Source organism: Lutra lutra, chromosome 5, assembly GCF_902655055.1.
Source record: "Lutra lutra chromosome 5, mLutLut1.2, whole genome shotgun sequence".
Lineage (NCBI taxonomy): Eukaryota > Metazoa > Chordata > Mammalia > Carnivora > Mustelidae > Lutra > Lutra lutra.
The window spans coordinates 48,716,798-48,741,966 of NC_062282.1; the positions used below are offsets into that span (position 1 = coordinate 48,716,798).

At 42.3% G+C, this 25,169-nt stretch overlaps 1 protein-coding gene across 2 annotated transcripts in view; it reads right to left on the reverse strand.

The window, feature by feature from the left end:
• The window catches only part of TIMD4 (T cell immunoglobulin and mucin domain containing 4), a 34,078-nt gene extending 9,970 nt beyond the window's left edge, over positions 1–24,108 (reverse strand). The window contains exons 1-5 of one of the 2 annotated variants that reach the window (XM_047731151.1): positions 24,023–24,108; positions 18,672–19,010; positions 16,054–16,308; positions 14,304–14,387; positions 13,122–13,205 (exon numbers count right to left, since the gene is read on the reverse strand). In XM_047731151.1, the coding sequence (XP_047587107.1) occupies positions 13,122–13,205; positions 14,304–14,387; positions 16,054–16,308; positions 18,672–19,010; positions 24,023–24,080 (820 nt within the window). In that variant the 5' untranslated portion in view covers positions 24,081–24,108. The remainder of the gene's footprint in view (positions 1–13,121; positions 13,206–14,303; positions 14,388–16,053; positions 16,309–18,671; positions 19,011–24,022) is intronic. The other variant, XM_047731152.1, reaches the window with a different exon arrangement.
• Between the last annotated feature and the right edge of the window lie 1,061 nt (positions 24,109–25,169).

Consider the following 25,169-nt stretch of genomic DNA (forward strand, 5'->3'; position numbering starts at 1 on the left):
CTCAGGCTGGTTTTGCACAAAAGGGCCAAGCTGAGTAGTTGAGACCAACAGCATGGTTTGTAAGGCCTAAAACAGGTACCATCTCACCCTTTATAGGAAAAGTTTGCTGGGGGCGCCTGGGTGGCTCAGTGGGTTAAGCCTCTGCCTTCAGCTCAGGTCATGATCTCAAGGTCCTGGGATCGAGCCTGGGGTGAGCCGCACATCGGGCTCTCTGCTCGGCAGAGAGCCTGCTTCCTCCTCTCTCTCTGCCTGCCCCTCTGCCTACTTCTGATCTCTTTCTCTCTCTCTGTCAAATACATAAATAAAATATTAAAAAAAAAAGTTTGCTGACTTCTGGTGTAGTTATCAGAGCATAATTTTAATCTTAAAACCTTCAGACCCTCAGGCCCTAAGGTGATGAGACTTCCCCTTCAAGGTGATTATGCCTAAATTAGGAGACCTGAACCCACCCACTGAAATAAAACTTTGTGCTCTGTGCAGATCTGGAGTGGCACTGAATTTTTAGATAAGAAAATCTTTTAAAATCCACTTTGAATATCACTGCTGTTCCATCCACTGGGCAGAAATTGGCTTCAAAATTACTTGGTACTCCCTGTCAAAATCAATTTATTGAGCCTTTATTGTCAGTGTGCCTGACATAGTGATAAGCACTTCATGTAAATGATCTCATTTAATGCTTATACTATCCATTCTACAGATGTATAAACTGAGGCTCAAAGAGTTTAAATCACTCACTTAAAGTAACACACATAATAAAAGGAAATTTGAACCCAACTCTGAATGACTCAAAAAATCATGATTATAGCCATTCTGAGAGAAAAGATAAAGAGCATATTAAAATCCTGTTTGAAAATACAGACTCTCTAGCCAGTGGGCTTCATGCCAGAAATCACCTGGAAATAAAAGCGCTCTATCTTCTCCGTGGGTACATTTAAAACTGATATTACATATTTTGATTCATCATTAAATTCATAGACACAAGGACTTAACTTGTGTCTCTCTACTTTTAAAACAAATTTAGTTCTGATATAAGTCAACTCAATGATACAATCTTTTTTTTTTTTTTTAAGATTTTATTTATTTATTTGACAGAGAGAGATCACAAGTAGACGGAGAGGCAGGCAGAGAGAGAGGAGGAAGCAGGCTCCCTGCTGAGCAGAGAGCCCGATGCAGGACTCGATCCCAGGACCCTGAGATCATGACCTGAGCCGAAGGCAGCGGCTTAACCCACTGAGCCACCCAGGCGCCCATCAATGATACAATCTTAACACAATCATAGAATTTTTAAAAAGTGAGAACCTGAGGCCTTCAGTAGTTCTTTCATGTCAGGATCTGGCTTATGCTGCCCCTCTCTGGACGACTGGTGGTATGGTCTTAAATAATCCAAAGGAAAGAAAAAAGACGCCCAAATCCGTCAGAGTATTTTAGACTTGAAAAGAATTAGAAATTATCTCCTCTGATACCCTCCTTTTTTATCATCACCAAGAGAAAAATTAAAATCTAGAGACAGTTTCATTTACTCAAGATTTCACACCAATGAGTAACAAAGGAAACGACTAGAACCCATATTTTCTGAACTTGCCTGGCAGCACTCACGCAGATCTGGAATTTCCAAAAGTCTTTTGAAAATAGAAACACACATTTATTGACGTCACAAACTTCCCTTAAATTTCAGAGACCAGGGACGCCTGGGTGGCTCAGTTGGTTAAGCAGCTGCCTTCAGCTCAGGTCATGATCCCAGCGTCCTGGGATCGAGTCCCACATCGGGCTCCTTGTTCTGTGGGGAGCCTGCTTCTCCCTCTGCCTCTGCCTGCCACTCTGTCTGCCTGTGCTCGCTCTCTCTCTTTCTGACAAATAAATAAATAAAAAATCTTTAAAAAAATTTCCAGAGACCATTGAATGTTTTTAATATGAGCAACGATCAAAAAGAGCACTATGTACTTAAATAAATCAATCATTATCTCCGAGAGTCAGATGTTCTTTAGCACCAGGGGCAAAATTGGGTGAGGACCTTTTTTTTTTTTTTTTTTCCCAATTCTGGAAGGGAACAGAGACCAAAATGTTTTGGCACCCAATGTGGTTCCCAAAGCAGAAGGAATGGTAAGATGACTTCACTTTTTATGCTGATGAGATAACAGAAGGAAACCAGGGATTGTAGAATACCATTATTTAAGGGGCACCTGGGTGGCTCAGTGGTTAAAGCCTCTGCCTTCAGCTCAGGTCATGATCTCGGGGTTCTGGGATCGAGCCCCACGTCGGGCTCTCTGCTCACAGCAGGGAGCCTGCCTCCTCCTCCTCTCTCTCTCTGCCTGCCTCTCTGCCCACTCATGATCTGTCTGTCAAATAAATTAAAAAAAAAATTAAAAAAAATAAAAATAAATAAAAAAAAAAAAGACTCACTGACCCTGGGTGGCTCAGTGAGTTGGGCCTCTGCCTTAGGCTGGGGTCATGGTCCCAGGGTCCTGGGATCCTGGGATCAAGCCCCACATTGGGCTCTCTGTCTCTGCTCCCTGCCTGCCTCTCTGCCTCCTTGTGATCTCTTTCTCTCTGTTGAGTGAATAGATTAAAAAAAAAAAAAAGACTCACAGAGTTCCAAACTTGGCCTCAAGATTCCACTGCCTCTAAGGATTCCCCACCAACAAAAACATCATCACTGTGAGAACCCAGAGCTGTCACCTCAGGCTTCTGCTCTTACGTGCCAATATCTGAGGGTCTCACTGAGGCATAGATAAGACCCCATCCCTAATCTTTCCCCCACAGAATCCTCTCTGAAGGGCAATGTCTGTATGGCTCTTCCTATACCCAGATGATCAATAAATCTTGACTGAGGGAGATCGCAAAGTCCTCATTTTACCAAGAAACCTCAGAAGTATTAACAACAACAAGAACAATAATAATAAACAGACACCATATACCAAGAACTAAACCATACTACATGCCAGGTATAATGAGAAGGACTTCCATGTTTGATCTAAAAAAAATGCTCTGCAGGAAATTCCATTATTGTGCTCACTGCACGGTGAGAATCCTGTGGCCTAGAGATGTCAGGTGACTTGCTCAAGTCACATAGGTAGGAGAGGAAAGAGAAAATCTCAGAGCCAGGGTTATCTACCTGCAGAGCCCAAGCTCTTATCCTCTGAGCTCTATAGCCTTTGGAAAACATGGCAAGCGCTCACACACACGTGCTATGGAAAGATCAGTACTGGAGAGTGAATGATCTTGCTACTTGGTAGCGATCCATTTGGAATGGAACCCTAATCTTTGGCTGCTTTGGTGGGTGCAGTTTCTGTAAAGGAGATTCTAACTATTATTATTGGTGGTGATGATGATGAGCATGAGGTAAGCAGCTCGAAGTGCACAAAACACTTTCACACTTATTATCACTTTTGAACTTCAAAATAATCTACTGATGGAGCCCTCGGGTGGTTCAGTTTGTTAAGCCTCTGCCTTCAGCTCAGGTCATGATCTCAGGGTCCTGGGATCGAGCCCCGCATCAGGCTCTCTGCTCAGCGAGGAGTCTGCTTCTCCATCTCTCTCTGCTATTCCTCCTGTTCATGCTTTCTCTTTCTCTCTCTCAAATAAATAAATGAAGTCTTTTTTAAAAGTATTTTTTAAAAGAATAAATCTGCTGAGGTAAGTAAACTTGGACAGAATTATTGCAAGAGGAGGAAACTGAAACTCAGGTCCCACATCTTGCCCAAGCCTGCATAGCTAGTAACAATTGCTAATAAATGGTTAAGCTCTGCTCAGTGGTAGCGTCATAACCAGCCAGGTTTACCTGAGGCATGGTTATTGTTGATTGAAAACTTTTGCCAGTTATATCTGCTTCCACACTCCACGTCTGCCCCCTCACACCTCCTCTGTCCCCCACCCCCCTACTCGGTGCTGTGCTTCTGAGCATCCTAGGCTTCAACAGGCTGCCAGGGCTGGGACTCTTGCCAAAGGGTATGGGTACCTTTAGCCAATGACTTGATCACAGTGGGAGAACAGATGCTTCACCTCCTCCTAGAACTTGCCGAGGTGTACCGTTTATCCTACCCACTGGGAGACCAGAGATCTCTCCGGTGCCTAGCTCCGTGTCAGAGGAACATTCTGGTCTACAGAGTGTCATCCAGCTCACTTGGTTTTCCAGTAACGAGAACCCCTCTTAGGGCGGACTCCGGGTTCTGTTTCAGTGGCTGGCACCTTCTTTCTATTTCACTCTGTTTGCTTTCCACAGCCATACCTCTCTTAAAGCTTGGCAACCCTCTTTGTTCTTATTTGGTTGACCTTTCTGAAGGTGAGCAGTTAGATGTTAGAATTACACAGATTCAATCCCAACTTTATTAATGAAAAAATATCATTTGTACAGTTGGTAGAATAGAAATACTATTGTGAGAAGAATCATGAGAATACATTCTTTGTCCTTTGCCTTTATCCCCAGACTGCTGGCCTACCAGCTGATTCGAGCCTGTGAAGAGCATGGCCATGAGAGATAAAACAAATCGGCTAATGCCTCGCAAAAAATGTTGACTTTGAAATCAACTGCGTCCAATTTCTTTCCTCCTAACAACGACATTTGTGAGTGAAAATGAGCTTTGCTTCATTCCCCTGCCTTCCTCTGTTCCTTCTGCTGAACTTGGACTGAAAATGGTAATCCCCCTACAATTTCTTTGTGTCCTTGACCAACTGAGGACCCAGAAAGATGTCAAGTTTTGACATGGTTCAATTTTTTTTTTAAGATAGATTTATTTATTTATTTATTTATTTGACAGACAGAGATCACAAGTAGACAGAGAGACAGGCAGAGAGAGAGAGGGAAGCAGGCTCCCTGCTGAGCAGAGAGCCCGATGCGGGACTCGATCCCAGGACCCTGAGATCATGACCTGAGCCGAAGGCAGCGGCTTAACCCACTGAGCCACCCAGGTGCCCGACACGGTTCAATTTTGTCTTTAATAAAATAGCACAATGTAGGGGAAAGAGCTCTGCTTTGAGAGCCAGAAAAGAGTCCTACCTGGGGCCTCATTCCCACTTCGCTTTGAACTTTTTTTAATGCCTCTCTGCCTCAGTTTCCTTCTATGTAGAACAAGGAGTGTGCACTACACCAGCAAATCCTAAATGCCTTATTGGGGCCAGGGATCGGCTAGCTTCAAAACAGTCTCCTGAAGAAGTTTGTTAAGCAAACAATTTCTTGGACTCACACCCAGAGGTCCTAATTCTGCAAGTCTTGGGTAGACTAGAGCAATCCATATTTTTACTAAGCACCCTGTGTTTCCAGGCCATGGCCAAGTCTAGTAAACATGGACTGGATGACCAAAAAAGTTGAAGGTCTCAATTTCTCAGTGTTCTCCTGTTCCCCTGGGAAGTCAACATGAGATCAGATGGCTCCACACCTTCATGTATTCTAGCCTCATTCCCTTTTCTCTTCCCTCCATTTCTAGACCAAACCCTACCTCCCTCATGTTTGACTGATCCCCTTCTCCTACACCAGGACCACCCTTGCTCTACTCATTCTCCCCTTTTCTAAATTATTCATCCTCAAACCCCTTGAAAGAACACCTAACATTCATTTCTTAACAGTTTGGACTTCTTCTTTAACATCTTGGATTTCAGTAACTCCACCCATAGAGCTAAGGCTGTTCTCCTAACGGTCCCCCTGTCACAGTTCACAGCCACCTAAGTGCTCATCTTACTTGACTGGCATTATGAATTTCCTAACATTGGACTACTCCCTCCATTACCTTTGTCAGCCCAGCCCTCTCTGCACTCCTGCTCTCCTGGATCCCTTCCTACTTTTGCTGTCTCCCTCTCTGCCTCCTCTCCCAGTGTGGTTGTTTAATTTACGAGCTTCCACCTCTTCATCTCCCTCTTCATCTCACACAGTACCTTTAGGTGATTCCACAGGAGCTTTAGTTACTCCTGTGCTAATGAGACAATATAATAAAGTGCTTAAGAGCTCTTAATATAATAAAGTGTTTCAAGAGCCAAGAGACACAGGTTCAAACTCTGGAAAAAAATTTTTAAAGCTTATTTTGTTTATTTGGGGGGTTAGAAGAGGGACAGAGGGAAAGGGAGAGAACCAGACTCTCCATTGAGCGAGCGTGGAGCCTGACCAGGGCTTGATTCCAGGACCCTGAGATCAGGACCTGAGAGGAAATCAAGAGTCGGACACTTAACTGACTGAGCCACCGGGCTCCCCTTGGCAAATTTCTTTTTTTTTTTTTCACCTTTTTTTTTTTATTAATCATTTTTTTTAATTTATTTTCAGCATAACAGTATTCATTGTTTTTGTACCACACCCAGTGCTCCATGCAATCCCTGGCAAATTTCTTAACATCTCCAAACTTGAGTCACTTTCCTTTATAATGGACATAATAATAGAATTTTTCTCACAGATCCAGACAATGCCTCACAATAAGACAACGTACCCAGGCTTGGTATATAATAAGCAATCAGTAAGTATCATTTACTATCAATGTTTCCCCAATTTATATCTACAGCCCTGAACTGTCTCTTATGAGATAATGTGTATTAAAGTATTGGTTAAGTAGCAAGTTCCTGTTCAGCAATTATGTGAATCACAGGAATTATTATTTGATCAGAGGTAAGTGCCAATCATCAAAGACCCCCATCCCTACCCCATCCATAAGTCAACCCAGCCCCACATTTCCAAGGGGCTCTTTGAACTCCAGCTCTCCCAAACAGATTTTACTCTTCCTCCTGGGGTTCCTTACTAGTTAATCTGCCACATTGATCTAATCTCCCAAGTACAGAGAATCCATCATCCTTCATTCTTACTTCGGTGACCAAAACCTCGCGATCTCAACTCCAAAGTGGCTCTGACTCTGTCGCCTCTCATAGTTACTGCTGCCATCATTCTAGTCTAGACACTCATCCCTGGCCTGAATTATTGCAGAAGGCTCCTGGGTAGTCTCTCTGCCCCCAGGCTTGCTCTCACTCATATACCTTCCACACTCTTACCAGAGCAATGTCTCCTAAAACAGAATTGGAAATGTCATTCCCTACCCAGAAAGCATGAATTGTTCCTTATCATCCTGGAATAAAAATCTAAATTCTTCAGCCTATCAATCAAGTCCTTTAAGAACCTAGACCATACCTTGCTTCCTGTCTCCACTAGATTAAACTAGACTATTAGACAATCTCTAAAGATTTCATGCTCTCAAGTCCCCATCTCTTTGTTCATGCCATTCTACCTGCCTGTTCACCCTTCCCTGCACAAAGAAATGTTCTCATCCAAGGAGGAAAACTTTCCATACTTCTATCCCAAAACAAAACCCACTGGGTGATTGTTTGCTATGCACAGCCTGTCCCTCCCACTAAAATGTGACCCTGTGGAGCAGATGCCACAACTCTTTTATTCTCGTGCCATGTATAGAGAGGCTGCTCAGTCAGCCATGATTAAGTAATGACAGATTTGAAAGGCTTTTTACCAAAAATCATGTTACCTATTTCCATGTATCCAAACCATATGCCAAGATAAAGACAGAAAATCTCATGTCCAACCACTTTGTCCTCTGCGAACCCTTTGACTCCATGGAAAGGTCAGTTTGCCCTGGAGCGTGAAGCTTGGGATGACTTTGTAAAATGGAAAGGTACAGTAATAGAACAGATCTTTCTAAAAGCATTGCCTCCCTATTCTCTCACCATCCTACCCTGGGACCAAAAAAAAAAAAATTACTATAAAACTCTTAAGAGGGGGGAAATATTATTATCAAAACATGTTCATGGGGTTCCTGGGTGGCTCAGTTGTTAAGTGTCTGCCTTCAGCTCAGGTCATGATCCTAGGGTCCTGGGATCAAGCCCTACATCAGGCTCCTTGCTCAGTGGAAAGCCTACTTCTCCCTCTCCCACTCCCCCTGCTTGCATCCCCTACCTCTCTGTCTCTTTCTCTGTCAAATAAATAAATAAAATCTTTTTTTTAAAAAAGCATGTTCTTTTATTTTCTAATTTTATTGGATTGATAGCAAAGCCCTCATGCATATATAGGTGCCTTAAATTTGAAACCTTTCTGCAGCTTTGACTTCTTTTTTTTTTTTTTAAAGATTTTATTTATTTATTTGAGAGAGAGACAGTGAGAGAGAGCATGAGTGAGGAGAAGGTCAGAGGGAGAAGCAGACTCCCCATGGAGCTGGGAGCCCGATGCGGGACTTGATCCCGGGACCCGGGGATCATGACCTGAGCCGAAGGCAGTCGTCCAACCAACTGAGCCACCCAGGCGTCCCTGCAGCTTTGACTTCTTGCTGGTGATGGGTATAATGCTCCATCTAGGGGCTGAGAAAAAGTGAATCCTAATACTTTAGGAGCAAAAATGAAATCTCCTCTTGGGGAAGCTCCATTGAGAGACAGTGGCTGCTAGTCCTCGAACAAAGGCCAACTATTCATGGAATCAGGAGAACTGGCCTTTGGTCTCATCTCTCTTCCCAAGTCACTGCACAGCCTCTCAACTCACAAGCCTTTCCTAGGTCTTAGTTTCCCATCTTCTCAGTTTTCCAGTTTTCCACAGAAAACACCCCTCCCCAGGAGTTCATGAACACAAGTTTAAAACCCCTGAAACCTGGGTGTGAGTCTCAGCTCTTCTCCTGTCTAGCTGTGTGATCTTGGGCAAGTCATTCCACGTCTCTGAGCATCATTTCTAGGCAGCCTTAGAGTGGACATGAGGATTTGCCAGCCTGGGTAGGGCCTCTTCTAATGATGTCTGCAGCAAATGCCTTAAAAGTAAAGGGGGTACTGAAGCAGGAGATACATCCTTGTAGTTGTCTTATAAATGGTATAACATGAATCTGGAAGCTCTCCTATGACACATTCAACTACAGCTCTTTTTCTAGCATGATTCGGTTTCTAAGCCTACATTATAGAGTGGAGCCTCCCTAGACTGAGCAATGTGAGATGGACAAAAATCAAGGGGCAGAAGATGAACAGTGTCCAGAAGCAGGAATGAAACCAATAATTGGGAAATCTGAGGGCCCATGTAAAGGGATTCAGTGAAGAGCTTTCAGAATCTCAGATTTCCTCCATCTGTGAGTAGAGAATGACTACTTGATATTTTATTTTATTTTTTTAAAGATTTTATTTATTTATTTGACAGACAGAAATCACAAGTAGACAGAGAGGCAGAGAGAGAGAGAGAGGAGGAAGCAGGCTTCCTGCTGAGCAGAGAGCCCCATGTGGGGCTTGATCCCAGGACCCTGAGATCATGACCTGAGCTGAAGGCAGAGGCTTTAACCCACTGAGCCACCCAGGCGCCCCACTACTTGATATTTTAAAAGCTTTTCTAACTTCCCCAAGTTTGTAATTTTGTCACTCATTGGCTGTTTCCCTGGTATGGTTAGCAGTTTAAAAAAAAAAAATCCTTAAACCAAAAAGTGTCTGTGTACTTATAAGGAACAGCAAGCCAGCTGGGAGCTGGTGGCAGCAGCCTCTTGTCACCTGCTGGAGTGGCCTACAGATGAATGTGTGTGAGTAGGAAAAGCAGAAGAGGTGGAAAGAAAAGAGGAAATAGGTGTCGGGCAGGATGACTATCATTTACCAGCCACTAGTCTGTCTCATGCATTTCTTCACTGAATATTCCTATGAACAAAGCATTCCTATTATCTTCACTATACATTTTGAGGAAACTGAGATTTAGGAAAGGATAAAACAAGTAATTCCCCTGAGGTTCTGTTAAAAAAACAAAAACAAACCAAAACCCCCAAACAGCGCCTCCATACACACACAAAATGGCAGAGCTGAGACAGAAGCCTGAGACTTAAGACCCTGTGGTGAGCTCTCAGTTCCCACTCAATGCTACCTGGGAGACAATGAGGGGGAAAGACTAGGAAGAAAGGATCAGAAATGTTACTGAGGCAGTAGAAGGACCAGAGGCATAATCAACAGAAGACTTGATCCCAGGCTAATTGATGACAGCTTCAGGATCCCTCCCTAGTTAGAGACTAGATCCTAATGGAACAATCTGGGACCATTTCACACATTCCTGTCTAGCTGCCAAGAAAACAATGAAATTAACGCTCAGGCTGGACAGAATGATTTGAGTCCCTAAGCACCTGGAGGGGTCAGAGCTTGTATTCCTCGAACAGACTCTCTTTAGCTGAGGGGAGACACCTATGAGTGTTTTTATTGTTGTTGTTTGTGTTTGAATTATGGTTCCAAACCATCTGGAGCTTTGTAGCATTCCTGGAGAATCTCAAGAAATGTCCTAGACTTTTCCCTCTGAAAAAAAATGTGTGTGCACATATATACACAGAATGATATATATAATTTCACGGGGTTCATACCCTCTAGCCCATCCATAGACACTCCACCCAGGAGCCCATGGACATAGTTTAAAATCCCTGAGGTCTAGGTATGATTCCCAACTCTCCCTCTCCCAGCTGTGTGATCGTGGGCAAGTCACTCCACATCTCTGAACTCCATTCTAGGGAGCCATGGAGTGAGGATGAAGAATTGTCACTCTGGGTTATGCTAATTTTAGGGAATAATAATTTTGACCAGATCTTCTTGGAGGATTTAAATCATCCCGCATTTACGGAAGGCTTGCCGTCCAAAATTACATGAAGAAATGAGGAGGGGGTCAGGGATATTTAGCTAAGGGAAAACACCCACAGAAACATGTGGGCTCCGAAATGAGTTGAAACCATTTTCATGTGGATGAAGAAGTAGGATTCATTCTGAATTATTCTGTAAGTGGCTCCAGCAGAGGGTATTGGGTGAAGCGTGGCGGAGCGGAAGGCCGCTCAGCATGGTGTCAGACCGGCATCACAGTTGAACAGACACAGGTTACATTGAGGCTGTCATTGACCAGATGAGTTAATAACCGCTACGGGCTCTGAAACGGAGGTGACAATGGTACCCATCTCCTAGGATTTTGTGAAAAGTCAACTGAAGTAATGCACTTAACATGCACAAGGTTAAAACAGAGACTTCAGTGGATGGCAGCTTCTCTAATAATGTCTCTGACCCTCCATTTCTTTGTCTGTAAAAGGGGGATATTCTCTATACCCAATCAGAAGGTCACTGTGAGATTTAAATCAGAAAATGCACACAAAACACCCTACCTACAGCACCTGATACAGAATTGAGTCCTCAGCAGGTGGGAAGTGCAATGATGATTACGAAGTTTTCGTGACAAAAATCAATGGGAAGAGAGGACAGTAAAGGAAATGAACATAACCTTTTATTTCAAAATGGAAGGGGAGGCAAAAATAAATAAATAAATAAATGTATATATATGTATGTATGTGTATATATATGTATATGTATGTATGTATGTGTGTATATATGTGTGTGTGTGTGTATGTATGTATGTATGTATGTATGTATATGCACAGACTCAGAGCTAGACTTCCTGCACCTGCACTTGAGAGCAATGTGGCTTGGGAAAGTTGCACAAAATAGGGATATGAGCATCAGCTAAAAAGGAATTGAATGAAGTGACCCATGAGAAGAGCTTGGCTCCACACCAGCACGTAACACGCGTTCAGTAAAATCCTGGTTTCTTCCATAACAACTAAAGGTAACACAGAGATAGACCTTCTTATAACAAGCTCCTCTTCAGTGGTGTAGGCGAGTGTTCTCTCTCCTCCGGGATTTATCAAGGAAGAGAGAAATGAAATTACCAGGGATATTACAGAAGAGGGTAAAACATCAAGATGACCTCTTGTTTCCTTGCAATTCGGTGTAAGATAAGTCTGAGTTTAAATGGAATGAATGGTAACATTTTGAAAAGTCCTTGCCTACCCTCCATGATTTTTCCAGTGGCTACCTTCCCTTCTGCCAGAAAATAGCCCCCCACCTCTACCCCACGCCACGGACAAAGAAGATTTGGAACTTGGGCATCTAGCTTCCCTTCAATTCATAACTAGTCCTGATTTTCTGTCTTGCTGCTGGAAAAGGTAGCACCTGCCAAAGCTTTTCAACATGAGATCAGCCTTGCATTTCATCTTGACTTATAGTCTTCCTTCAAAACGTATTCCCCCTCCACTCACTCTTGTCTGTCCCCTCTGATTGTGTCTTCTGAGCCTTTGCGAGTGATGTCCCATTGCCTCCTTCACAGAGCTAAAGAACTATCATTTTCTGGCTAGTAAACATATAGAAAGATGCTCAAACTCTTTGTTAATCAGAACAGCAAAAGCATAAGATGACATTTTTTCCTTGGGAGATTAAAAAAAATTAAACAAATGGTCATATCAAGTGTAGGAAGGATGTAGGAGGGCAGACACTCTCTGGATGGGAAAATAAATTGGCAAGGCCTTTCCGGAAGACAATTTTGCAATGGCTATTGAATTTAAAAGTGGACATTTCTTTCAGCCTAGCATTTCTCCTTCTAGTCACCCCCCTAGTGATAGAAACACCAGCATAGACACTTAAGGCAACTGTCATATACAAGGATGACCCCTGCAAACTACTTATGGTAATGAGCTATTTGAACAACCTCAATGTCCCTTAGTGAGCAATGATACTATAAGTATCCATAGTATAAAACACCATACAGCAATTTAACACAATGAAGCAAATCTACACGAACTGGAAAAGAAAGTGGTCCAATATATAACATCAAATGAATAAAACAAAATGCAGAAGGCTGTGTACACTAGGACAGAATTTTTTTAAAAATCCACACACAAAACAAAGCTGAATTTTTTCTATATCTATATACACACATAAACAAATAGAAAAAGATCTGAAGAATGCTTCTTTTCAACTAATAGCAATGATTATCTCAGAGGAAGGGCTGAGATTCAAGACAGGGAGTCAAGAGAATTGTTGTCTACTCTTTTTATGTCTCCCTAACAAAAATACATTAGTGCAGTATTTGGGCAATCTACCATAAATTACTAATTTTTTTTTTAATGAATGAATGATTTTCTGGCACTTCTACCTTCAAGACAGAAACAGCTAAGGAAGAAGGGGAATCCCAACAGAGGGGTTTCAGAAATGAGGCAGAGGAGGGAAGAAGCCAGCTCGGAAGATGTTAGCACATTTCACTTTCATCCTAGCTTGTGGGAAGACAGAGGATGTGACCACAATGGAACCAAAAGAGCTGAATCCCAAGAAAAGCAGGCAGATGATAGATCAGATTGTTCCCACGGCCAAAGACAAAACCACGCAGGAGCACAGCCCCTTACCTCCTGTCTGAGGAAAAGTCACTGGGTCACTCGTCTCCCACATGGAGGCCTGGGATGTTGACTGGAAAAACCAGGCTTCAGACTCTGAAGAAAAAAAAAAAAGGAAAAGAGAAAACAAACTTAGTAAATACCTCTCTTTATTTATTTTTGGTGCCTCACTGCCCCCTAAACTAACTTCTGCCATAAAAAATAAAAGAAAGCCAATGTTTACTGAGCATGTAGTACATGTCAGACAGTGTTCTAAGTGATCTCCGTGCATGCTCTCATTTAATCCTCAGAAAGAGACAAGGATGGGTGTTATTAGTCCCATTTTACCAATGTGGAAGCCAAGGCCCAGAGAGACAAAATAACTTTCCCAGAGTCACACAACAGATAAGAAGCAGGACTTAGGCCCAGGCACTGTGACTCCAGAACACACACATGATCCCCCATCATACTACCTCCCTATACTGTACTAATTTAAGAACTGATTGATTTTTTTTACACTCTATAGATGTCTGCTTCCCTCTACTTGATTATAACCCCATAAGTAATATCTTCTACTTGAGGCATTCAGCCGTGGCCATTATATGCGTGAAGTTATACAGCTCTCCAACTCACCTGGGAAGAAACCGAGGCCAGAGACCCCTGGCAAAAAGGAGTAGAAGAGGGAGCCAAGGCTGGGCAGTTCTCTCTGGCAGCCCCATGGATGTGAATCATGCCTTATCTTTAGTGTAGTCTCTGCCCTTGGGCCCTAGTAAATACCTAAAGAAGGCTTGAGGGATGGATGAAAGGTCACATGTATGAAAGAATTCTCCCTCTACTACAGAAAGCCAGTGAGACAAGTGAGCATATCCCTCAAAGGGATCTACAGAGATCCTTGTGCTTGGAATTAGGATGAGACAGCTACACACTACCTCGCCTAAACCAGAAAGGCAAATATTCCAGAGAGTGCTACCATGAAGAATTGCTCAAAAACAAATCAAGGTCAGTCCCAATCTCTCTCCCTCTCTTTCTCTCTCTCCCTAGCCCCCTTTCTCTCAAAGCCACAAGAGTGAATGAGCCACAAATATTGTCCAGTTTGTCCTACATGGTGTTCATGGCACACAGGACCCAAAAGTCATCTTTAATCATCTGATTCAACAATACTTTACTCTCCTCAGTGTAAGAAATGAGGAAAAGAAAAAGAAATTGTCCATGTACCCTTGGATGTCAGCAAGGCAGTGCTTCCAGAAGTCACCTCAGTGCTTCTCTCAGGGTCTTTGGAGAGAAAGAAAGTTTCTGACTCTGGAAGAGAAAAAAAGTTCAGTAAAAGGGAGCAAAAAATAAGTGTTTGTGCTGAGTGCTGGGATTTGGGCCTATTTTTATAGTTGTCTTTTGTGCTTTTTTATGTATTTCAGGTTTTCTTCAAGGATTCCAAGTAATTTTTAGGTTCAAGGGGAGAAAACTATAAAATATTATATATTAAGATGATTATTTTAAAGGCCAAAAGAATAAAAAATACATACAAAAATTGACTGGCTTATGGTTCATGGACTTTAGATGACTACTCAGAATATACAAGGACTAGTAAATTCAATGTTGTCAAGCTATTTAAACTATTTAGGCCTTACTGAGGCAGCTGGGACACCTAAGAAAGCCTTCACACTATCTCTTAATGGTTTTCTAATATTACATTGGAATCAGAGGTTGAAACATGGTGGGACCTTTGATAGGCCCTGTAAGTAATAGAGCTAGTAACTCAACTAGGGTCCAAGACGCAGGATCAAAAAGGATTGGGCAGAAGAAGAGGGGGGAAAAAGGAACAGAACAGAAGGGAGGGAGGAAAGAAAAAAGGAAGAAAAAAAAATAAGGGAAGTTGGGGCGCCTGGGTGGCTCAGTCATTAACATTCTGCTTTCGGCTCTGGTCATGATCCCAGGGTCCTGGGATCGAGCCCCACATCGGGCTCCCTAATCAGCGGGAAGCCTATTTCTCCCTCTCCCACTCCCCCTGCTTGTGTTCCCTCTCTCACTGTCTCTCTCTCTGTCAAATAAATAAATAAATAAATAAATAAATAAATAAATAAATAAGCAAGCGTAGAACTTGTTCATCATCAAGGGGTATTTTAGGCGTCTGGAGACCTTTCCTCAGTCTCTACTGCCCATGCAGAGACTTAGCCCCTGACAAACTGAAACCAGATTCTGACCCTGGTTGACATTTCCTGGTTCTTCAGTAAATATCTCTGAGATTCCTGGAAGGTCAACTGGAGAACCAAAAAAACAAAACAAAACAAAAAACAACAAAAAAACTGACTTTCAAAAAAAGCGGGGGGGGGGGGTGGGAATAGGGTGAAAAAAGAAAACCATAAAACAAAGAAAAGGAACACGTAGTGAAACCACATCCTCGCTGAGACCCACACACATGAACACATGCACACACACACTGCTATAAGCTGAATTATATTCCCCAAAATTCATATGTTGAAATCCTAACCCCCAAAACCTGAGAATGTGGCCGTATTTGGAGAAAGAGGTAACTAAGGTACAATGAGGTTATATGGAAGGGCCCTAATTCGATATGAGTGGTGTCCTTATAAGAAGATAACTTTAGGCCACACACTCACAGAGGGAAGGCCATGTAAAAACACAGGGAGAAGGTGACCATCTTAAGCCAAGGAAAGAGGCCCCAGAAAAAAATCAATCCTACTGAGACCTTTATCTCAGACTTCTAGCATCCAGACTGTGAGAAAATAAATTACTGTTGCTTAAGTCTCTCAGTGTGCAGAATTCATTATGACAGACCTAGCAAACCAGTACACACGCACGCACACACACACACACACACACACACACACATACACACATCCAAGAGCAAGTCTCTGGACTGCCCCATTCAGTAAAAAGAACCCTGTTTCAAGGGACCAAGATACATGTGACCCGCAGAAGGGAAAGGATGGCCAAATGTACCACATACCTGCAGTGAGGATGGTCCCCTCCGTGGAAAGCTCAGTGTTTGGAAGAACCGTGGTGGCTTCAGAAAGAAATATTGATGTGGCTGGAGGGCATGTCGTTGCCACTGTTGTGAGGGCAGTGGTGGTTCTTGACTGAAGTGGTGTTCTGGTTGTGAGCTCAGGTGTAATCATCGTTGTTGTTGGAAGCACAGCTGTGGTTGTTGTCAGAACAGTGGTGGTGGTTGGGAGACGTGTTGTGGAGCGCCTGGTTGATGGGGCTGTAACCAGTAGAAGATATGTCTGGTATCAATCAGAGACAGAGGAGAAGGGAAACCATAGAAATATATGTGGGATCTGTCTATTTCTCTTCATTTCTGCTGCCCTTACCTGGTCTCCTGAGCTGAACCACTGTACTGCCCATGAAAGTTGGGTTTCTTACCTCTACTCTTGGCCTTTCCAATCTGCTCTTCATAGATTGGTTAAAATAATCTTTTTAAATGACAAATAATTATGTCAGTCCCCTGTTTGAAACTTTTTACTGGGTCCTCCATACCCCTAAAATAAAAGACCCAATCCTCAAACTTGACCCACAAAACTCCACCTGATCCTGCTCTTTCTTTACAATCTCAAGTCTCCACTCTACTCTTCTTGCTTTTCCCCAGCCCACTGACCTTTCTTCATCTCTTTGAACGGTGATCTCACCTTGGAGGGACTTTGTACCTGTTGCTCCCTAGCCTCTCCCTTTATTAGGCTGACTCCTACTGAACCCTCTTGTAGCAGCTAAAAGGACACTGCTGCAAGGAGGTCACCCATATTCTGCCATTGTGATTAGGTTTCTTGGTTTTGCACTGCCATACTTTGCCTTCACAGCATTTATTGCATTCCTAACTGCACATTTTATCTAACGATTATGGTTTAACACCTTCTTCTCTTGACTGCAAGCTCCATGAGGGGAAATCTGGTATTTACTTTGTTCTCTGCCACAAATCTAATACCTACTCCAGTGTTGGGCACATAGTAGGTATTCCAAAAACATTGCATCAGTGAGCAAATGAACAATTGCATAAAAAATGAGCCCAATCAGGGCGCCTGGGTGGCTCAGTGGGTTAAAGCCTCTGCCTTCAGTTCAGATCATGATCTCAGGGCCCTGGGATCGAGCCCCGAATCAGGTTCTCTGCTCACCAGGGAGCCCGCTTCCTCCTCTCTCTCTGCCTGCCTCTCTGCCTACTTGTGATCTCTGTCTATCAAATAAATAAATGATATCTTTAAAAAAAAGTGAAACCAAACATAAAATTTCAGTCAAATAAGATGAAGAAGCTCTAGAGTTGTGCTGTACAAAAATAGTACCTGTAATTAACAATAATATATTATACACTTGAAAATTTGCTGAGTAGAACTCATCTTAGGTGTTCTTTCCATAATAAGATAAAATTAAAATAAAAAAAAAAGAGTGAGCCCAAAGTATGCAACATGGGTTGAGAATATAGTCTCTTTCAGATATTATAGGTAAACTTACGCCAACACCACTGACCCCTAATATTTGAATTTGGGCTCATCAGCCACAATTATTCTATATGTGCTACTCTCTCTTAAATATGATAAATTTCAATTAACTCTAACAGATTCCAGTGAGCTTAGAAATGACCCATGGATATTGAGTTCAACAAGTATTTTATAAAATAATAGCTGGTTATACCAGGCTTGAAAAGAGAGTACTTGGATTAGCATCATTTAACTTCAATAAATCAGAAAAAATGCCTTCTTTATCACAAAGTCACTTTCAGAGAAAAATATACTAATGTGTATGAATGTTCTCTAAGGAGAAGCATCCATATAAGTTGTTCTCAAATTCTAGAGTGCATTGAAGTCCCCTGAGAATCCTGTTAAGTGTCTGGCTATAAGCATATGACTCTGCCTCCCAAAATGCCTACCCAGTTAGGAACAGAGCACAAGAATCTTCCATCTTTGATGCAGGTTGAACACAGAGCTTACTCTGAAAGGCTCCATTCCAAACAAGCAGGAAAGCCGATTACTGTTAGCATAATTCAACCTTAGCCTGCTTTCCATGCATCTCAAATCTTTAAGAGTTCCACCATCTTCCAGTTTCTTCAAAAGCAACTAATATTAACAGAAGGAAAGGCCACCTGAAAACTGTTACGATGGTCTCCAAATCTCATGCCCTTTCCCCTCTGCTGGAAGTCACAAACTATTGGCTGATGGGCTGAAGCTGACCCACGGACACATTTTATTTAGTTTACATGGTAGTTCTTTTTTTAATCTTAGGCATCATGCAAAAATCAATGCCATGCACATAAAAATTGGGAGATCTGAAAACACTGCACACAAATTTCTGCAAAGTGACAATCTCCTAGGTAAGAAGCAGATGCCTTCTGCACATTGATCCTGAAATTCACTGGTAGTCTTCTCCATGTACCCTCCACTCACTCATTTCTAAGGTCTTCTTGGCCCCCATGCCATTTGCTTCCTACTGTGGCTCCTCTAGCCATAGAGACACATCTTAGATTTCATCTGCCCACTCATGCTTAAGCACCTACAGCCTGCCCAACAGCACCCACTGAATCCATTCCTCATCCACTGCTAGCATCTCCTTTTGCAGATACAAGCCCCTTTGTGCACGTACCTCTCATCAACTGCAGGCGAATGTTCTTCTTCACGTCATTGAACCAGCCAGGGACCTCTATGCGGCAGCAGTACACACTGCTGTCATCTTCATTGGTGTTGAAGATGGTCAAGGAGACATCGCCTCTCCAGATAGTGCCCAGAAGTTCATATTTTGGTGACTTCTTGGACAGCACCGACTTCCCATTGGTGTAGAGAAGCTCATTATTGCATTTGGATTTGGGACACTCGCCCTTGCCCCAGCACATGCTGTTCCTGTTGTGAGACCAGGATGAGTATATACAGGGCAAAGTCACCGTCTGACCCAAATACGCTCTCACAGTCTCTTCTGCAGCTGAACCTGTGAGGAAAGATGAGAAAAATAGGCTGTGTGGTTCTAAAATCTCTCAAATATGCTACATGGCATTTGTGTAGATAGCTGCTTCCAGGATGATGAAAGGAGTTGTAGTGTATATCTTTTTAGCTTAAATTCCAACATATCCTTAGCTGCTGCTGAGTCCCTAACTCCACACCCTTTTGTACCCTAACTGGAAACAGCTGACCCATGTGAGTATCCAGACTTGTCTCCACAACAAGATGTTTTGGCTGATCTTGGGGCACCTGGGTGGCTCAGTTGGTTAAGCATCTGCTTTTGGTTAGGTCATGATCCCAGCCTGCAACAGGCTCTCTGCTCAGCAGGGAACCTGCTTTTCCCTCTCCCTCTGCCTCTCTCTCTGTCAAATAAATAAATAAAATCTTTTAAAAAAGCAAATAAATAAATAAAAATACCAATCCATAAACAAAAAATGATCTTGAGTACCATTCCATAAACAAAAATTTCTCTCATGAAAAGGCCATCACTTTAATCCAATTCCACTAACTCATATGAGCAGATCCAAAACCAACACTCTACCCATTGTATCTCAATAAGCAGTGAGCATGTACTACAGACCCAAATGCTTCAAATGGGACTCACTCCACCCTCCAACCCAGAGAATGCTATGGCAGTAACATAGGCTTTTGAACTACATTCTATTTTCCTTCTCTTCTTTCAGTACTGGATGCAGAAATTAATTGCTCTGGACCATTTATTCATTGTTAGAGAATATGAAGTTAGGTGGAGTTTAAAAACATTGTTAATGTTAGAACTGGAAAGGACCACAGAAATTAGATACAATGGCAGCTGTGACATACAGAAATGCTGGAAGGTTAGTCTTACCAGATAAGCTGTGTAAGATGGAAGGCATCACTATTTCTAAGATGAAGTAGTCATCTTTACCAGCGTTGGCTGCTCATCAGCATGACCTGGGGAGCTTGTTAAAAATGTAAATTTTATTGTCCAATCCTGAATCAGAACCTCTGAGGCCATGGAAATATACCTAACCAAATTCTCCAAGTCATTCTTTTTTTTTTTTAAGATTTTATTTATTTATTTGACAGTGATTACAGTTGGTGGAGAGACAGGCAAAGAGAGAGAAGAGGAAGCAGGCTCCCCGCTTAGCAGAGAGCCCCATGCAGGGCTCAATCCCAGGACCCTGGGATCATGAACTGAGCCAAAGGCAGAGGCTTTAACCCACTGAGCCACCCAGGTGCCCCTCTCTCCAAGTCATTCTGATGTCACTTGCTACTCACCCACTGTTTGAGGACCAAGAGACAAGCTCTTCTAAGATTACTTCCATCTCTGAGAATCTATTAAATATTTTCACTGCTGCAAATATCAAGCCCAGTAGTTTAAGAGAGCATCAGCAATTATTCTAATACCCTCATCCCCCGAAAAATGCTCTTGAAGACAGACTGAAGCTCCAGACCATCAGGACTTCATCCTGCACCTGCTGGGGTCTATAGATCCTGCTTATTGTTTTCTCCAGTGTAACTTCCTGTGAGACTCTCCATTCACTAACTTTGTGGACCTATACGACTAAGCTGTATAAGACAAGGCCAGCATTACCAGGTTCCTCTCTAACTCAAGTGTTAGGAATGTCCACATATCCCTCTCTAGAAAAAGGTGAGCACAAACTTTAAGAGTCACCAAATTCAGAGCAGCCTAGAGCCTTCCCTGATATCACAGTTTCTTCATTTCATCCTAGTAGAAATGTTTCAATGATTGTAAATGCTCTGGAAGTCCCTTCGGCCCACCACAAAACAAGGAAAAATAAATAAATAAGAAATTCATTGTCATCACTTTCACCTATATTAACAACACAGAACATATGCTCCTAAAACTAGTAACTCCTACAATGTGAACTTATTCTTATATTTGGAAAATTAATAACAAATATGTGCAGGAATTATTTCTGCTGGAAATTGGAGAGTTTATTTTCTTAGTATCATAGTATGGAAGGAGGCATCCTATTACTCAGTAAGAAAAGACCAGATACAGCAGACAAAACAGGCATAGGTGAGGAAATGTGAGCAGCCAGTAAATTTCACCTGTGAAACTGGCAAAAATTTAGAATGTCATTGATATTAAGGTTGGCCCGACAGGGACCTAGGAAATGATTTAGACTACTGGAGTATACTGGAATAAAATGGGAAGTTAATTGATAGAGCCAAACTATGGGGCAATCTGGCAGTTTCCATTAATACCAAACATGCGTATATCCTAGCTAAGCCTTAGCAATTTTATGTTTTGTTATGCACACTAGAAAAACACATATCCGCAAAGAAACCTATTTGCAAATGTTTGCTGCAGCTTTCATGTATATATGAGTGAGATGAACAATGTGTGCATGGGGAATGGCAGAACCATGGCATATGCATTCCAAGGAATCATGAATGAATCATTCATTCCCTGAAACCATTCCAAGGTTAGTAAAAGTAGAGAGATCTATATCTGTTGACGTGAAAATTCCTTATTAATATATGAAAAGGACAAATTCATAACAATACATAAAATATAAAAGCATCTCTTAACATAAATAAGACAATTTGCCTTTTTTTTTTTTTTTTTGGTGGGCACAGATGAATGAAGGCAAATGCATAGAAAAATGTCTGGTGAGATATACACCTAACTCAGTGTACCAGTCACCTCTGTGATCAGAGAAGAGGAACTGGGACTGAAAGTAGTAGTCAAAGGGATTTTAGCTTTATAATGGCTACTGTTTTTTCACCAAGAGTGTTTCTATATCACCGATCTGATTAAAAATTAATATTAAAAAAAGGAAGCAGGCAATTTGGTGTGGCAGAAAAACACTCATTAGGCTTACATTGTAAACCTCATTCTGCCAGTTACTGCTTTTGTGTTCTTGGAGGAAATCCACAACAATCCTGACCTCATTATCATCAAAAGACAAAGGGGATATATAATACTTGCTTCAGAAATAGTTCAGAGTTTTGGGACGCCTGGGTGGCTCAGTTGGTTGGGCGGCTGCCTTCGGCTCAGGTCATGATCCCGGCATCCTGGGATCGAGTCCCGCATCGGGCTCCTTGCTCAGCAGGGAGTCTGCTTCTCCCTTGTCTCTGCCTGCCACTCTTAGTCTGCCTGTGCTCACTCTCTCTGACAAATAAATAAAATCTTAAAAAAAAAAAAAAGAAATAGTTCAGAGTTTCACATGCCATGAAGTATCAAATGACACATGAAAGTAATAAAGTATTGGTACAAGTAACCAAGCATTTCAGAATTTATAAATAGGATGGGAACCTGTTCCTTGCCGTTATAAAAGTATTTTGGAGTAGAGGAATCATTGGCATCAAATCAATTCCCCTCTTCAGAAATGGTAGGTGCAATGAAGGTTCTGGTGCCAGCTGGTTTCGTTCTCCAGCTGGTGACCTCAGAAAAGGTCCTTTACCAACCTGGGTTTCAGCTTCACCATTTAGAGAATAAAGGGTTTCATTCCACATCTTTTTCTTTTTTTTTTTTTTTACGATTTTATTTACTATTTATTTGAAAGAGCAAGAGAACGCAACAGAGGCAGGGGGAGGAGTGGCAGAGGGAAAGAGACAAGCAGGATCCTCCTGACACGAGGCTAGATCCCATGACTCTGGGATCATGACCTGAGCCGAAGGCAGACACAACCTAGTGAGACACCCAGGCTGCCCCTCATTCTGCATCTTTCAAGAGCATCTCCAGCCCTGACTGATTCTTTGTGATTCTGAGCAGTCACTCTCCTTTAAATTAGTCATTTTGGAAAAGGCACAAATGAAAAACAAGCAACAGACCATTCTCCAGGTACAGCTTCCTACATGTAAGGTTGGAGAAGCCCACACAATCAGTGTCCGGCCAGTAGCAGGAAATGTGGACCTAAACTCCAGCAACCTTCAACATAATGAAACCTCCACACCTCAACTTACTCAGGACAAGATAAAGACGAGTGAAGACACTGATAAAGTGACAGGGACTGCCTTCTTTCGGTGAACTCCTACAGAGTACCCAGAGAGGGAGGCAATTAAATGATCAGTTACTTCAGGGTGATAAATTTTCTAACGAATGATTCCATGGGAGATAAGAACTCAGAGCAGAAACACCTAAACCCCTCCAGAGGCTCTGGGTGCTCAAGAAAAGCCTCACTTGGGTGGAGACCTGAGAATGCATGTAGTTTCAGAGGAAAGAAAGTCAGACAAAAATCAGCATGACAAAGGTTCAAAGGGTAGAGAGAATACATTTGTTTTCCTTGGAATGGGCTGTTTTCTCATGCAGCATATTTGAAAGATCATGTGCAAATAATTATGAACTTTAAAAAGTGCTAGGGACATTAGATACTGCCTAGTTCCAGAATCATGGATTGTTCAAATTGGTCCTACCAAAGCCCCTCATTTTATACATAGAAGAGACAGCAATCTTCGAAAGGTTCCCAATGTTAATGGTTAGTGACCAAGACACAAGGGCAGCTCAGTGCAGAGCATTTTGCCCAATGCTGCCAGGATGCAGAAGTCTAAGCTGGCCCAAACTGAGTGTATACATCTGCAGCATCCAAAACCTGGAAACAATGCACAGAAAAGAAGCCTCACCTTGAAGCCTCATCCTCAGCAAAATAAAACAAACAAAAAGCAAACTATAACTCCTAAAAATCAAGAGGAAAAGTAAGAATTATAATAAGAGCTCTTGTAGAACAAATTCCCCAGACTCCAACTGTGCTAATAATACCTGCAGAAGAAATTTCTTTTTCCCATCTCATCTGACCCTTTATTTTGTGTTTCTTCTTAAATGGTCCTTTCTGATATGAACACAAATTATCCCACCCTAAAACTCCAAAACCAGTTAGGATAAAAATCCTGTATAACAAGAAAGGGGAGAGACCCTCAAAGAAGGAAGCCTGGAGGGAAGGAAGAATGAAGCAGGCTTCTGCTCTATGGAGGCCTGATCAGCCATGAGAATCCAACACAGGATGCCAAGCTATCCAGAGACTCCTGCATGGAAGGATTCAGAACACTTACTCAGAGAAAGCCGCCCAAGTTCAATCAGCAGCCAGAGAATAAGAGGCCCTTTGGACATTTTGATGGTTGGCAGGCCCCAGGAGTCTGTCTGTATGTCCAAAGCCCATTTCTTATACTCCAGTGAATGCTGACAGGGCAGGACATTTTAGTTTCACTTCTCTTTCTGCTTCATAATCTTCCCTTTCCCCCCTCCTGAATGGCTTCCCTCAATCTGGGATGTACGACAAAATGTGCTGAGCACTTTTCTCCCGGCCACTAGTGTATGTCAAATGTGTGCACAGATCGTGAGGTTGCATGTGTATTCCTTTGTCCATGTGTATCGAGGGATTTCCTACCTGTGTGTTAGCATCCATGCATGTGCTGATGTGTATGTGCATGTGGGAGCTGTGCTCAAGCTACAGTCCTCCTGGCTACTGTGCAGCTCAGAATAAAATGCCATGAACTCTCCTCACTGACAGCCGTTTACAAATGGACTCCTCTTAGGGGCCAAAGGAAAGTTAGCCTAGAATTTGCCTCTGCTCCCTTTGCCTGTTTCACCTGTTTCTCCATCACTCAGACCTTTGATTCCTTTACCCCAATAATGGAAAAAGAAAAGCAGGGCTGCAATCAACCATCACATAATGGTGATTAGAGTTTACTAGACAAGGAAAGAAGAATTCAATAGAAGAAGCATACTGTGGCCATTACCGGATGGGCTCAGATAATAAAGAAACCCAAGGTCCAGACCCAATTCTACTGCTTTTTAAGTGAAGCCACTTGATAAAATATAATTCACAAACCAGATTACACGGTTTGACTCTATAGATTCAATGATCTATACAAGAACCACAGAACCAGTTATAGAAGGAACCAAATTAGTCAGTTGTGTTTTCTAAAATAGACTTAGGGGCACCTGGGATACTCAGTCAGTTAGGTGACCAACTCTTGATCTCAACTCAGTTCTTGATCTCAAGGTTGTGAGTTCAAGCCTCATGCTGGGCCTACAGCCTACTTTAAATTTAATTAATTAATTAGATTTAGATCATCATCATTGGTTATTGAATCCTTAGTTATATACCAGGCACTCTGCTACATGATACAGATGTATTATTTAATTCTCACAATCCTAAGAAATATATTTTTTTCTCATTTAACACATGAGGAAATT